The following is a 15,378-nucleotide window of genomic DNA, read 5'->3' on the forward strand; positions in this document are numbered from 1 at the left end:
CAGCTCTGCAGGGCTGATTAACCATTTTACTAATCAACTCCACGAATGAGATCATTTACAAAAATGTACAAAGTTTAAAAATATGGAAAGATAAAATCCAAATTATTAAGAGCTCATGCTAAAATACTTTGTATTTTACTGGTAGCCATTTTCACCCTGTTACACAGCTTTTGCCTTTAAAAAATCTGGACAGTTAAGCAGGTGGGGCTAATGGGATACTTGAAGTGAGACACAAGGATTCCAGGCAATAAGCAAATCCAGTTTACAAATTATATACTAGACAGTATATGATTTATATACTGTTCTCAAGGCTCAACTTCCAAGAAAAGAATATTGCAGGCTGTACAGAACTGAACTCATTCTTTTAATCCACAATGTATGGCTCCTTTTAGCTCACCTGAAACCACATGGAACATCAGTTTTGAATGTTCACAAATAAATACTTAAGATGGTAAGGGAACATCTAGGTCCTTCTGAATGGAAAAAAAATAATCAGAAGAAAACTCAGGCCTCCCTTGGTAGAGGGAAGAAACTTCCAAGTTGTCCATCTAAGTTTCTTCTTTAATCTAAATTCATAGCTAAAACTAATCTTCCAAATGAGGGAATTTCCTGAAGTTCCAGTTTGGCATAGGGCTCTGTAAACATTTGCTGAAGCATTCCAAGACTACAGACATTCATGTACAGAGAAGAGCTTTATAGTCCCAATCCAGTGCCCACTGCAGTCCATGGAGACAAGGCTACTGATATTAATGGGCACTGAATTGGACCCTATGGAACTTTTTTTTTTTTTAAAAAAAAAACTTATATAAAAAAAAAAAAAGTATTTTAAACTAAGTAAAAACATCTTGAAAAGTTAAAATCTTCCTCAGGCGACGGCTCCATTGCAACTGGGGCTACTCACTGAGTAGAGCTTTACAGGACTATCTTCCACGTACAATTTATGCCTCTAAATTAGGACTTAAATGCCTTATTTTCACAATAGAAAACCAGAGGCGTGACCAGTGCAGTTCACAAGAGTCTAGAAGTCTCCCAACTTGTACCAAAAAGGTTCATTTGTTATGACAGTTCATTTGTATTTGCAACTATATCTTCCTCCAACCGCTCCCCACAATCATGCTAATTAAACTTTAATCTTACCAAAAAATTAGAATTTCAGTTCTTGTTAACAATGCACAATAAATCTGAACTTGAAAATATTACAAAATTCTTTCAAAAGCTTCAAATACAACACAAAAGTGTCCATTTTTGTTTTTAATAAATTGAAAAATCTTTTTCACTAAAATAGTTTCCCCGCCCTTCCAAAAAATTCTGAACTGAGTCTAACTCATCTACAGTTAGCAAAGTGCCCCAGGTACAGTCACCTGAACTGTACCATCGAAGTGGGAACAAAATCAGTCAGTCTTGGAGAAAGGCTCTTTTCCTATCACCAATACTCTGCCCCTCACTTTTCTGAGCTGCCTTATGGTTCTTGTTTGATGTAGTAACTGGCAGATCCATTGCTTTCCTGGTCAGATGCTCCTTGAAGGAAGCTATATTCTTCTCCATCCAGCAACTCCTCCTTCAGCTGTAATGAAGTAACTAAAAATAAAAGATGAATATTAAAGACCTATAAAACTAAAAGTAAGTACAACTTTTCCTTAAATTTACTTAATATTATTTAAATTGGGAACAGACCCCAGATTTCCATTTTCTTATATTCTACATTTTAGCGATTCTTCTTTTAACACTCAGTATCCCACAGAAAGGAAATGCGTTCTGACCATAAATTGAACCTTAAGTTATGCTCCAATATTAACATATCTGAACAAATTACTTAGAATAATATATTCTCTACGGGGTTTTCTCAAGAATTTAGTATTTTAAAACAGTGGTTTAAGAAGCTAGCTGAGCACATTAATAGGAATAATGACTGTTGTTCAGAACAACACTTATTTTACTGTTTACTCTTTTGTTTACTGTTTACTTCTATATTAGTCTTTACGTAAATAAAAATAAGATTAACTGTTGGCCATTTACAATCTACAAATCACACTACTTAGCCCAATTACTGTAAACAGTCTATGTGAGACACGAAAGAACATTGACAAAGATTTCTCAATACATCGACAAAGATTTCTCAATACATCATAAAAATTTTAAGATCCCAGAAGGTAAGTTTCATTCAAGCAAAACATCTTTTTTTGTAGTTTTAGTCTTCTCTCTTCTTTCTTTTGTAAAAAGAAAATAGAAATGAGATCTAAGACATAAAAAAAGACATTCTGAATTGCAATAATGTCACCATTACTTTTCCAGTTTCATTAACGAATAGTGACAATTATCAAAATATGAGCACAATGAAAAGAACACTGAAAACAAAACATGTCAAGACTTTCATTAAAGGTGCAGTACCCACATTAAAGGGTTGATTATACAAAAATAAATGGTTCTCTATGACCAAATGAATGAGAGTATTAAAACTTATAGCTACTGAATACAAAGTTTATATGCATTATCAATGTATCCTGAAATGCAGAAATATGCAGTGAAAGCAAAAAAAAAACCCCATAACCTGCTGCTCCTAGTAGCCCTGCAATAACTTACAAGCCATTTGATTATTCTTTTATTATTTTTCTATGTCATCTTCCATGTTGAAACAAACTCTTGTGCTAAATAAAAATAAAATTTGAAAATTAAGATATTAAAAAAATGTCAAAAAGTTGCAGCATAATGCAAGCTCTCCTCATTTCTTTAATAGATGCCTCCTCCCACCTACATAGCCCACAATCCCTTGCCTTTTTTTTTTTTCCCTTCCCCTAAATACTTTTCCCTGCATTATGCCCAACTCTGATCAAGACTCTTGATCTGTGGAGAACAAAAAAAGTGCTGTCTAAATTATAATAATACACATAATTGATTATTTGGATATGCTGCTAATACCTTAAGCAAAGGCTATGCAGAGGTCAGGGATACAATCTGAAATCCACCAGGCATGTTCTTTTACTTCTCTACCCCCAGTATTTGTAGAATGCTTTGGCAGGTACAAGAGTAATAGCAGTCTCCATAACTTGACTTGCCTCTGGCTAATTTCAACTGAAACCCTTACATTTAGATATTTAATGATACTTTGTTTCATTTGTCCCTATTATATCACTTTTAGCCACAATCCCCCGTAAAAAAAGCTTAGCTACAGCTATAGAACAAAAGTTACTTGAAAGAAGAATAGAAAAAGCTAAGGGAACTCATCTGACTGATCATCTTGGAAGTAAAATGGATGCAGATGTGCAATGTACTCTCTGTTTAAATAGTCTCAGTGATTTGCCTGGAGACAAAGACAGGCTGTGTCTGATGCAATGCCATTCAAACCCCCAAAACATCAATATAGAATGGAGCAATATGATCCGGAATATGTGCAGAACTAGGGTGACTCTCTCGGACTGGTCTCCTCTGACAGGCTGGCTGTAGGCTCTTTTTAAAAGTGAAGCTGTCCAACAGTTTCATTTCAGGGCTTAGAAGATAATTTCCTATGACTCAAAGATGCAAACTACTCATGTACGCTACAGAGGCACCGTGACTTTGCTACAGAGCAAACCCATACTACACAAGATGAAGTAGTACTGAAAACTTCTCCTGTGCTTATGACAGTACAAAAGGGGAAAGAGTTGTTTAATGAACCTTTCCGAGATCTCTGATAGACAAGAAGTTTTAGAGCGGATGCCTGTCTTGTTACTACTCTTACACTACTTCCATTCAAAGCCATATAAGCATCTCCTGCAATGTGCCTACATCCTAGCTACAGCTACTAAAATGTGAGGCAGTGTACGATCCTGAGGAGTATGCATGCAATTAATACGTTCTGGCTGATCTCAAATGTGTTCTTACTATATGGCATCAGGGTTATGCCCTCGTCTTCCCCAGACTGAAAGGGTGTGGTCTTGCTAGTTTCAATTTAAATTTAAACATCTTTGGACAATAACAAGGCTACATCACAAACAACGCTAATTTTGTCCAGCCTCTCCAAAATTCAGAACTTTGAAAAGTTTCCCCAAAATGATCACAGAAAGCATTAGGTGTCAAAACCAAAGAACACAGGTGTTTCATAGGAACTCAGAGATCTAACGACGCAGAAAACTCAGACTGCGCATGTCTGTGCACTACATAAATGCAATTTAGGTGTAGATTTGCGGTAAGGGAAAAGGAAAAGGTCTGCAGAAACAAACAGTCCAGAACACTCTCTCCTAAGCAAGGCTTCTCTTTTGAATCAAAGACTCTGTTAAAAGACAGCCATGTACAAGAGTAGCAAGCTGAAGTAAAAATAAAGGAGCTCTTGAGAAGCATTGAGAGGTGCGCAGAAGAGTCCAGATTTGTCCTCAGGGTCTAAAGGCAGCAAGTAGGTTCTGTCAAGCAAGTCCCATTCTGTTAATGGGCGACACATGGACAAGAGAAACTCTTCTGGATGTATTCCAGAGTCAGTGAAAGGTGCCAACAATGGCAGCCTACTCAGACTAAAGCAAGTTTAAGGGAGTGTAAATCAAGCAAATCTGAACCTAAATCTATCAACCTGGCAACTGTCCTGCAGGGAGAGCATAATCCAGTTTGTCTGACAGGTCATGTTGCTACAACATCTAACATTGTTAGAAAGAATTCATTTACCTGCTACATTATATTGCCATATATATTAGGAAAAGGGAAGAGAAAAAACTACTAGATCCTTGCAGTGGACTTCTATAATTGAGGATTAATTACATTACATAAACTGTCCTTAAATAAGATAAAAATTTTAATCTACTTGCTCAATATTACTGATAAGTTAATTTTAGAGTTTCTTCTGCTCACTCATACAAATGCACAACTATACTGTTGATATTTAAACCAAACCCAGGTTTTACAGCAAAAATAGGGAAGAGATCAAATTCTAAAAGGACAAACTCTTTTCAAATATATTTTCTATATTGGTAACCCACAAAATTTCAAATAATGCTTACATTCTGAAGATCTTTTCCCAGCTAACTGGGTTTTTTCTGACACAAAGGCAAAAATCACTCCTTATTTACTGTGTACAGTTACTTTCTCTGCAAAAGATAATCCACACTAACTTCCTGCTTACATCAAATATTCCCAAATCCACATTACCGTTCAGTTTTACAGAGCACATTTTTGTATTTTAAAATGCGGAGCTTCTGCAGAGCTTCTCTGTGCCTTTGTGCCTCAGTAACCTACAATATGGCCTCCTACGAAATTCTAAACCAGCTGCAATCCTTTTCTATGATTAATTCAGTGATGTAGTGCATTAGTGAGAATGAAAAGCTCTCTAACAGAAAAAAAATAAAACCAACTAAAATGTAAAGAAAAAAACAGAAAAAAGAAAGATTTGATGAGTCAGCACACTACATGCTAGACCATGCTTAGTTCCCCACCCTGTCCGTCATTTCCCTCTGCAGTAACAGAGACTGATGTGGCTAGTTACCTGTTTTGAGGCTGGGACTGAACTCTCGGCTAGTCCTGGGAGGCTGGAAGGCCTCCGGGGCTGTCTGTGCTGGAAGGGTTCGATATGGAGGAGGAGTCAACTCGTCATCACCAGAGAAGCTCCTCTGCACCTCACCTGTCATGGGTGGGCTGGACAAACTGACAGGTTTCTTCCCCACTGGTATCTTCCTCTCTAAACATCAAGTCAAACTAAAATAAACGCTTGGGTTAAAGTGCATTAGGTAACTCAGACTGTTCACTGAGAAATGGCTCCGCTTCATATTCACTGATTCTGGAAAACAAGGGCTTGTACAATGGCACAATTCATTTATTATTGGGAATATTGTTCTCAACAACCACACTTTAGTTACTGAATTCTAGAGACTGGCTGGTAGGACTTTAATGCATTTCTTAAAAACTTGAGCCACTTATTTCATACTCTATCAATGAAATACAAATGCTGTAAATTGCTTCTGCTGCAGCTACACTGCACAGTCAATACACAATCCTCTGGCTGGACACCCAAGACATACGGACTCAGTTTGAAACTGCAGCTGTTTCAGTGTGTGTGCCTAACAGAGATAGAAAGGATGGTTCCGGGGAAATAATCCAGTCCAGACAAAGTTCATCACCTCCAAAACCCTACTTTAAAAATACATACTCTTAATTACTTCAGAATGGTGCTTCCCATTTTCACAGTGCCTTACAAACATCAACAAGCATTTTGGTGTTCAGAAAAAGTATCTTCTAAAATGCCTTCAAATTATTAAACACTGCATTCATGAAAAAAATGTTATGAAAACATTTTCCATGCAAACTATTAACACGTTCCTCCTTTATCACTAAGATGCTCTGATTATGTGCCCAAGGAAACTTCTCTATAGTACCAGGGATGCAAGCACTGTAATACAACATCTCCACTGCTTTCAGCTGTATCAAAACTATGGTTGCTAATGCTTAAGTATTCTCAGCACTGTCAGATAAAGTTGACATGACAAACAAAAGCCTAGCCCTGAAGAGAAAAGGTAACGAGATTATGCATATGCTAAAGACACCGCCATGCTTAAACATGCTTCTTACAAGAAGACTTCAGGATGAGCCTTTTAGAGAGAGAACACCATAATTAGGCAGAATGTTACAGAATTCCAGCTTTTAAAATGTTGAGGTCACATTATCATTTCAATAACCTTATTCCAATATACACACCTACTGGAAAGCAGACAATACAAGCAGATACTGCATACTAAGTTATTAATGAATTGTCTAGGTAAACTGGTAAGTTATCCCTTCAAGTATTCACCTGCACAGCTTTCTGACCAGTACAAAATCCTACCCACTTGAAATAAACACTATTGGAAACAAAATTGGAAGCAATTCCCAAATAGTCACAAAAGCACTCACAAAACTTAGGCTTGCAATTAGAAATTAACAAGTAGCACAGAAACTATCCAGCAGACATACAAACTCCATGCAACTTGGTCTTCCTTCCTTTGAATAAAAGGCAAGCAGCAATGATGGACTCGCTGCTGGCTGAGAACACAGTGACAAAGCAGAAGGCCCAAGGCATAACTCAAACAGTCCACCTGGTATTTTGCATGCACACAGAACACATTACAGTTATCAAACATTCTAATTACAAGCAGAAAACTAAAAAGAGTAAAATAAGCATCTCTTTACAATCCAAAAGCTAGTGAATGGATTCACTGTCAACATGATGAGCTGCTTGCATAGCAACATAATAAATCTAAGAAAAAATACCAGCTTTATCGAAGGCTAGGCCAGGTAGGATGCTAGTTAATTTCTACTCCCTTTTGGACAGTCTCCTTATTTAAAATAGGCCAAAGGCATTGTTACAGCTTTAAGAAAATTATTTCATGCTCTGTGCGTCGGTAATCACACCAAAACAAATTGTCTGGGCATTCCCAACAGTTAACAATAACAAATGATGCTCAAAAGAAGTCCTAGGAACATATGTATTTACCTCTCCATGAAAGGGGTAACAACCTGACATTTAATTTTGCTATCTTCATTACTAAATGTGTGCTCATTAACTACTTGTAAGTCACAACAACACAGGGGGAAGTTAACATTATGTTGCTCCTTGTAGATTTTAAAGGAGGGGGAAAGAACAGCTGTATTCTCAGCTCCAAATTTACTTGGTTTTAGGGATTAATAAATTATCCTAAACCAAGATCTCTAAAAATCTTTTCTTACATTTTTTTTGTTTTGAGAAGTAAAACATTATGGCTGGATGCAATGCTTGTTAAAATGTTCCCATTCAGTGTTAAGCGAGTGTTAATTCAGCTGGTTATACCAGTTTATGTAGCAGCACAGCAGAACAGGAGTCTGACTCTCTTCTCTTTTACCTTGATCCCATTATGGCAGAGTTCACTATGTGATCAGTTGTTCCTCACCCTCAATACATGCTACTCGCTTCTCAATGGACTCAGTAAGGAGGTAAAATACTGCATTAGAAATCTGCATCATTATACACAGCAGAATGACTCAAAGACATTCCAGAGTGCGTTGTGAGTACATATGAGAAACGTATGTGGAAGTAACACCTCTCTGTGCTAAAAATAATCTAGTTTAATTAAGACATATACAGAGTTTCTTGTTAATCAGCTGCAGTTACTTGACAATGAAAACATTACTAAGCATTATACAGTTTTATGACTGAAATCCTTTTCAAAATAAGACTTTCTATTTTTATTTACAAGTGCCGAAATATAAAAGGCTACAGAAAACATTTGCTTTGTATTTCCCGTGACTCAGCACTTCTGTTGCCATAACCTACTAAGAATAAACATGTAGGAGGCAGCCAACTATAACCTTTCATGACCTTGTTCTCTCATCTCTTTTTGATGATTAAGTAGATTTCTTAGAATTGAGTAAACAGTCCAGAAAAGAAACCCATCAGAAGTTCTTCCTTGTTTCTATAGTCCACATTTACTTCAAGTTAGTGAGAAATGAAGAACAAATTCCACTAGAACAAATCTTCCTATGGCACTACGTAAGGGGAATTTCCTTTCCAGTGTTTGTATTGCACTTGCTGTAAGAGAAATATCAAGAAACTTTTGCAGAGGTATTGGGTGGAAGGAGAGGGATGAGATAAGGAGCCAGATGGTCTCGCATAGCTTGCTAAAACAAAATCTGCTCAGACAGACCAGAATTATCCAAGAACAGGTCCTACAACAAAGGTAATTAATGATCAGCAGTTTTTCTGTACCTGAATTCTATTTAAAAAATACTGCTGCAAGATTCTGAACAGGATCTGGATTTTACTGTTTCTTTCCTCAAAGAGCAGAAAGGAGAAACAGTACAATGTCTGAGGCACCTAACAACAAGTCATAAGAACTTCCCAGACACCTGCTTTATCTGTGGCACTCACTGGTCAACTTCTTTTTATGTCCCAAGACCAAAATAGCACAGATTGCTTTCTGCAACGACTAGTGAAGAAGGTTCCAGTTCACCTGAACAGATCCATTCACAAATTTACTGGGAAGACAAAGGTTTTAATTCCTCATGTTAGTTCTACACAACTGCAGCACTGCTGCACAGCTCTTCATTTAGGTCAATTTTTCTATCACAGGGAAAGCCCCAGATAAAAACAAAGTTTTAATCTCATTTGACAGAGTTCTCAAAATCACTGCAGGAAGCTAGAGTAGACCTGACTCAGGGTTTAGCTTCAGGTCTTACTCAGAATGAAGATATCTTTTTTCCTATCCCAGGTCAATGGGTCCTTCCCTGATAGCTAGATCTGCAATGTAACAGAAATCAGTGTATGCATCTTATTTCAATACAACAAACTACTGTTCAAAGACAAAAAGATTTCAAATAACGGAAATTGATGACAGATTTTTTTTTTTTTAGCTCACACAAACCTGTCCGATTTTTTTTTTTTTTTTCTCCAATCACCTCAAGATTAGCTGATTAATTCCATGAAAAAAATTTGGTAACTATTCTGGTTGACATTGAATTACTTTAAAATAGATCAGCATCTGTCTACAGACCCCTGCTCTAGGTTTTAGGCAAGAGTTTTCTTAGGGGCGGTTAGTTCACCTTGCATAATTCAACCTAGCAATTGGTCCATTTAATTAGACTTTACAATGAGTGTCAGACTCATCTAGAGTTCTTTCCCCTCACCATGTTTAAAGCTTTATTTTTATGAAATCTTTCACCTTGCCAATACTTTCCTCCCATATCTATTCCTTTATCTAGGACCAGTGGCCAAAGGCACATGATAGTCCTTAGAAATCCGCATCACCTTTTGGAAGACTCCAATCATAGCACTGGCAGTAATACTGAAGTCATCAAAATGATCGATGCTTTGTAAGATAAGGCTGTCCAGAATTTAAAGACCACATGAGGATTCATCACCAGGAAATACACTTAGTACTGAGAACAGCTGCAAAGCAGCTACACCTCACATGTACAGAACAGCATAGTTTGGATTTCAACAGCCTCTATATTCCAAAGTGAGTTTTTAAGGGATGGAAGAAGACTGTTCTCCTATCTTTCAGGAAATGTGCCTTAAAATTTTAGTTTTATACCTGGATGAACTCAAGTTTCAGAGCAACAAAACTCTCTGGAAACAAGTCTGAGTAAGTCAAGATGATACAGATTCTAATGGTAAGAAAGGCCTACTGTTCTTCCTTAGAAGAATATTTCACATAATAAAATCTCTCCTAATGTCACATTAAGGACTGTTAAAGATTATTGTTAGTCAAGTTTGTTGACTTGCAGGTAAAATAACTTTCAACATCACAAAACTGTTGATTTGATTGTCTGCTAGGTCGTCCTATTAGAAAATACCTTGACAAAGAAGCAGGGCCAAATCAAGATGACAGATAATAGACCTTTTTCTGTTGCTGATCTGCCCTTATATCTGCAGTGTAAAATACTGCACCTTCTTTCCAACTCTCCGCTGTTTCCAAGAAAACACCAAGAGAATGAGTCAGCATAATGATTTGATACTCCAAACATAGCATACACAGTTAGGCTGTCTAGAACTAGACCATCTACTTCTATCAAGACAAACTATTCATTCTTATGTGGCAGAAAAAACCTCCCCCCAAGTTGTAACTGGTTCTTTTTAGAAGAAGATACTGTAAAATCTTGAGTTATACATCACTGAAAATTGTGTAGAACAACTTAACTAGACTACAGGTTTACCCTGTGTTCTTATTTACCACATTATATCTTGCACATACATTTCTTGTACAATGGCTGTCATGTTGCTGCTGCTCTTGACTCAAGAGGTAGCTGCCTTTCAAAAACGTCAAATGATTGGAAAAATGGCTTGAGAACCTTTAGAATAGAACTGCCACATGAAACTACAATATTGCTTAGAGAATATAGATAGATCTGATTTCCAGAGAAGAATGATGGGAGAAGGCACAAGGTCCTCTTACGATTGGCTGCCTCTACTCCCTTTATTTTACTCATACAGAAACAAATCTTCAGTTTAAACCAGCAGAGTCATGGAAATAAAAATAAGGAGGAACATAAAATGTGCATTTGTGCAAATTCAAACTGGTTGTGAATTTTGAAGATACTTGATCCAGAGAGAAACAGTTACTACGGAAAGAACCTGAATACTTCAGATTCTTAAAAATGTCGTAACTATGGTTTACCGTGGCAAGAAGTCACATACAGCAATGCTATTTATTGTTTCTGAAAATAATCATATAAAAGTGGTTTTTATATACAGCTTCCCACAGATGTCTCTAAAAAACTAGCAAATAAGTCACTTTTTTGTTTCAAAAAGGAACCAGCTAGATGGTAATTTAAATTTTCTACATCTCATTCTTTCTGATCCAAGTAACTCTGTTCTTATTCCTACACCTGTGTTACAAAGAGCAGATTTAAAACTGTGTTAATTGATACCTGAGTATTTTGTGTAAGGCAGTATACCTACATAGTCAGTGTATTACTCAACCAAAATGATGTCCGAATACCAAAAATGTTGTAACAGTTGTCCAGCTACAATTCATATAGATTATTATTAGCAACATCAACCCTGTTGCAAGTTATAAAAAATAGTTATTCTCAATGAAAAAGTTCCTTTTATGGCATACTGCACCTTTAAGCGTAACACCTGTTTACACACATTTTCAAATAGAATAGGGACTTGGGGAGAGACCACAAACTTTTTAAACAATAGGAAAAGTGCAAACACTACTTTGTCACCCACTTTTCTTATGTCCTTTGTATTGTTGTGATTTAGCTTTTTTCTTCTGTTTTGATGAACTTGACTGGCTATCTCTTGATGCTGTAAAAAATTAGGAATTCAAAATTAAAGTTTACTATTTTGGAGAAACACTTCAGAATGTGTCAAAGCTGCTACAGTTAGAGAATTTCTCCTTAGTGACTGAATGAAGGCAGAATACCTTTATTGTGGGAAAAGCCTCCCATTAAACTACTAACAGTAACTATTACCCTCCCATTAAACAACTAACAGTTCTCAAAATACACGTATCATTTATTATCGTATAAATTGACCTGACAGGACAAGTCTTGACGCACTAAATAAAATACAGTCTTCTCATGTAAATACTTCTGCACATGAATAGCTAAGCACACACTGAATTCTCTCAAATTTGGTACATAGAGCATATATATTTGCAATCTTAAAGCAATATAAATTCTCAGTGATATTATCCAGAACTGATGAGTAAGTAACAGGCTTTTTCCCTGGATCAAATAAGCATCTTTTAGCATTAAAAAAATAGTCAGTAGCCACAGAAATGCCCAGAACTTTAAAAGTCAAGATGGAAGAGATTAGAACTGTGTACTTCTGAGCATTAGCAAGAATTTGTTCTATTTTGTTATGCCTGGTGACCTAACTTGAAAAGGACGAAGTTAGCAAAACCATCACACATGAACAAGGACCACTAAAGCAACTGTTACATTATTTACAAAACAGGAACTTACATTGTGGTGCTGGAGGCTGTAGTTGATATCCAGTTAGCTGACACCATCCCACTGGATAGAGGTCTGGGGACTCGCAATCCACCCACTGATCATATTCATCTTCCCACCCATCAAAGTGTATCCTCAAAAGACGATGGATAATGCGAGTTACTGTGGCCACACATACCAGCCGAGGTTCCATCAGATCAACAGCCTCCAGTTTCATTCCAACATGAAACCCATGGTTTGGAACTTCCTGGAAAAGTAAACACAAACAAGGCAAACATCAGTAAACAAACATGTTAATTAAAATGGTTTAAGCACAGTGTTGAAGCGAGTATTTCAGTCAACTTAATGTAGGAAAATAGCAAGTATCATTTATGAAGTTTCGTGTACCCCTGTATTTAACATTTCAGAAATATTCAAGCTTAATATACTCAAATGGTTCTTATTTCTAAAAGTCTCCGTTGTCTTAGCTTTTCAAAACTGTATTTAATGAAATGGGTCAATCCCATGGACTATGCTGAGAGAAATTTAAAGATAATACTAGTTACAGTTTAAATACACATGTATAATGCTTATTACCTTATTGAAAAGCTTTACAGGTGCTGCTATTGAGTCAGTTTCCCTGAGGTAGTCAAACCATTTAAAAGGGAGTTTTGCATAACCTGTGAATTTTAAACAACATTTTCATACATCAACTGCAAACTTCACGCATAAGAACAACAACAAAAATAGTATATTGGCACTGCGTTATGGCTAAAAAGACAACAAAGAAGCAAAACATTAACATCAGAAACTTCCTCTCTCTGAGTTTTGGTCTAAGGGACAAGACAGTCATCTGGACATTGCCCATTTGCAACAAACAAGATGAATGAACCTCTGGATAATATAAAAAGTGTCATTTAATGTTAAGATTAATTGTTCGTAATTGAAGCTTTCTGTCCACGTTGGTCCTTGATCTCTACAATGCCCCACACAAATGACCCAGAACAGATCATGTAATTAAGCACATCCTGTGTCTTTCCTGTGGGGAGAGAGCTCCGCTATTGAAACACTTGGAATTGTTAGGAACAAAGTGGTAAGAATAAGCATGGATATTTTAAAACTTAAATAAGGCTAAAAATAGCAAGAATATGGAAAATTACAGGATTTTTTTTTTCAATCTTAAAAGCTATTATAAAGGGAATAAAATAATCTCTCAAATGTATTTAGCTTTTGTTCACCTACTGAATATGCATAAAACATGCAGGACTTTTTTACTTTGGGTAACTTCTACAACTGCTTAAACCAACAATTTGCAAATTCTAGCTGGAGCAATGGCAGCTTGAAAGATTTCTCTACGGTAGTATGCAGTGATGGACATTTGGAAGAGACTGCAGTGTGGTGGGCACAGCATGGGGAGCTATGGGAAACAGCTGGAGCTCATCTAAGTGAGGGCAGAGAGCTCCCACTGAGTCATGGCTCAGTACTGCAGGGCCAGACTCGGCAGGTAGCTAACATTCACAGCCCAAAACGCAATCCCATCCTTGAAAGTGTCTAAGCATCGTCATCTCCTACTGACTTCAGCAAGGGATGAAGACGTTTGGAAGGAACGAGCTTATAAAGTCCAATGATTTCACAGCAACTTAAATAAGTTATCCACATTGCTAAATGTAACTTGGAACAGAGTGTTCACGTTAGGTATGCAATATCTGCATGAACAGATATAGCTGGATAGCTAACAATTAAGAAGGGCAATAATGTATCAGTTCTGCATTCCTCTGGCTAGACAAATATATTTGTACGCAAGTCCTTTAACTAACTTCTCACCACATACACACACACAAGGTATGTGCACGTGGTCCTCGTTAGAGCAGTCAGAATTAAGAAACTGTCTATTTTCAAGCCCGAAATTCGGAAAGCAAAATACATCTCTTATAAGAGCTAAGAAGCTTTGATCACTTTGATCCTATTAAATATGTTAATGCGCATTAGGTTCTGTATTTTACTCCTGCTAATTCCTCTTTCAAATTACTTTTAGATTATTGCATGAGTGATTTATAATCGCCTCAGTGGATGATACGGGACCATTATGGAAAACTGCAATAAAAGGGAAAATATACATGTAGATAAAGAATAAGGTTGCCATGATACAAGAAACACACAAGTATCATAAATCTGTTAACAACAAAATTCACATACTATCACGTAAGTAGTGTTTGAAGAGTAAAGAGGAAAAGTTTCATCACAGAAGGGAGGGTTTTTTCCCTGTTCTGTATCATCAGTTTAATGTACTTATTTCTAACTTGATTGATATGTATTGACATGCATGCTTTTTCCTTCCACAAAAAACTTTTCCTATTGCAAGAGACTCTTGCACCACATTTCTGAGGGGTGATTATGTCCATGAATTTCTAGGCAATAAATTCACTAAATGAGTTGACTGAAAAATAATAGTATATCTGTCTGACTGCATTTTCCACATACTTGAAGGTGACAGATTCATTAGTGTGCAATAATGAAAATGATATGGAATTATTTTCTTCATGTTGCATTACACTCTCTTTGTAGTTATTACCTAGAAGAATAATTCAATAAATGTAAGTAGAAGCCTGCAAGAATGAGAATGGAGAAAAAAATCCATAGAAAACCACCATTATCTGCTGTTACACAGCTAGTTACAAACCTCTTTATAAATTGCTAGACCAAGACAAAAAAATAGAAAAATGAAGGCAATGGAGTCTTCTGTAGGCCTACGTGCTAGTGGACAGACAGCTTCTTCTCACAGAAGGGATTACGCAGCATACAGCTCTAATGGCTACTTCCTCGAAGCTCAAGTTTGTGCATATTCTTCAAAAAATTAACAGGTATTGTTGCGAATTAGCCTAAGTCTGAGATTCTTTACAATGTTCATTAATCCTTTTGGTGGCCAGGACTTCCCAAGCAATGACATATTCTGAACAGTCCTTTTAGTGACTAGCATACTTCCCATTCACTTAATGGATATACTATTCAACTAGTGGCTATCCTCAATTTCTG

The 15,378-nt window shown here is 36.6% G+C and overlaps 1 protein-coding gene across 4 annotated transcripts in view; it reads right to left on the bottom strand.

Moving 5' to 3' along the window:
* Positions 1-15,378, bottom strand: part of MBTD1 (mbt domain containing 1) — a 31,720-nt gene that overhangs the window by 1,303 nt on the left and 15,039 nt on the right. For 3 of the 4 annotated variants that reach the window (XM_009485738.2, XM_075720269.1, XM_075720267.1), the window contains exons 12-15: positions 12,943-13,025; positions 12,379-12,613; positions 11,639-11,716; positions 821-1,578 (exon numbers count right to left, since the gene is read on the bottom strand). In XM_009485738.2, the coding sequence (XP_009484013.1) occupies positions 1,460-1,578; positions 11,639-11,716; positions 12,379-12,613; positions 12,943-13,025 (515 nt within the window). In that variant the 3' untranslated portion in view covers positions 821-1,459. Of the gene's footprint in view, positions 1-820; positions 1,579-11,638; positions 11,717-12,378; positions 12,614-12,942; positions 13,026-15,378 lie in introns of those variants that run through there. The other variant, XM_075720268.1, reaches the window with a different exon arrangement.

Source organism: Pelecanus crispus, chromosome 12 (assembly GCF_030463565.1).
Source record: "Pelecanus crispus isolate bPelCri1 chromosome 12, bPelCri1.pri, whole genome shotgun sequence".
Taxonomy (NCBI): Eukaryota; Metazoa; Chordata; class Aves; order Pelecaniformes; family Pelecanidae; genus Pelecanus; species Pelecanus crispus.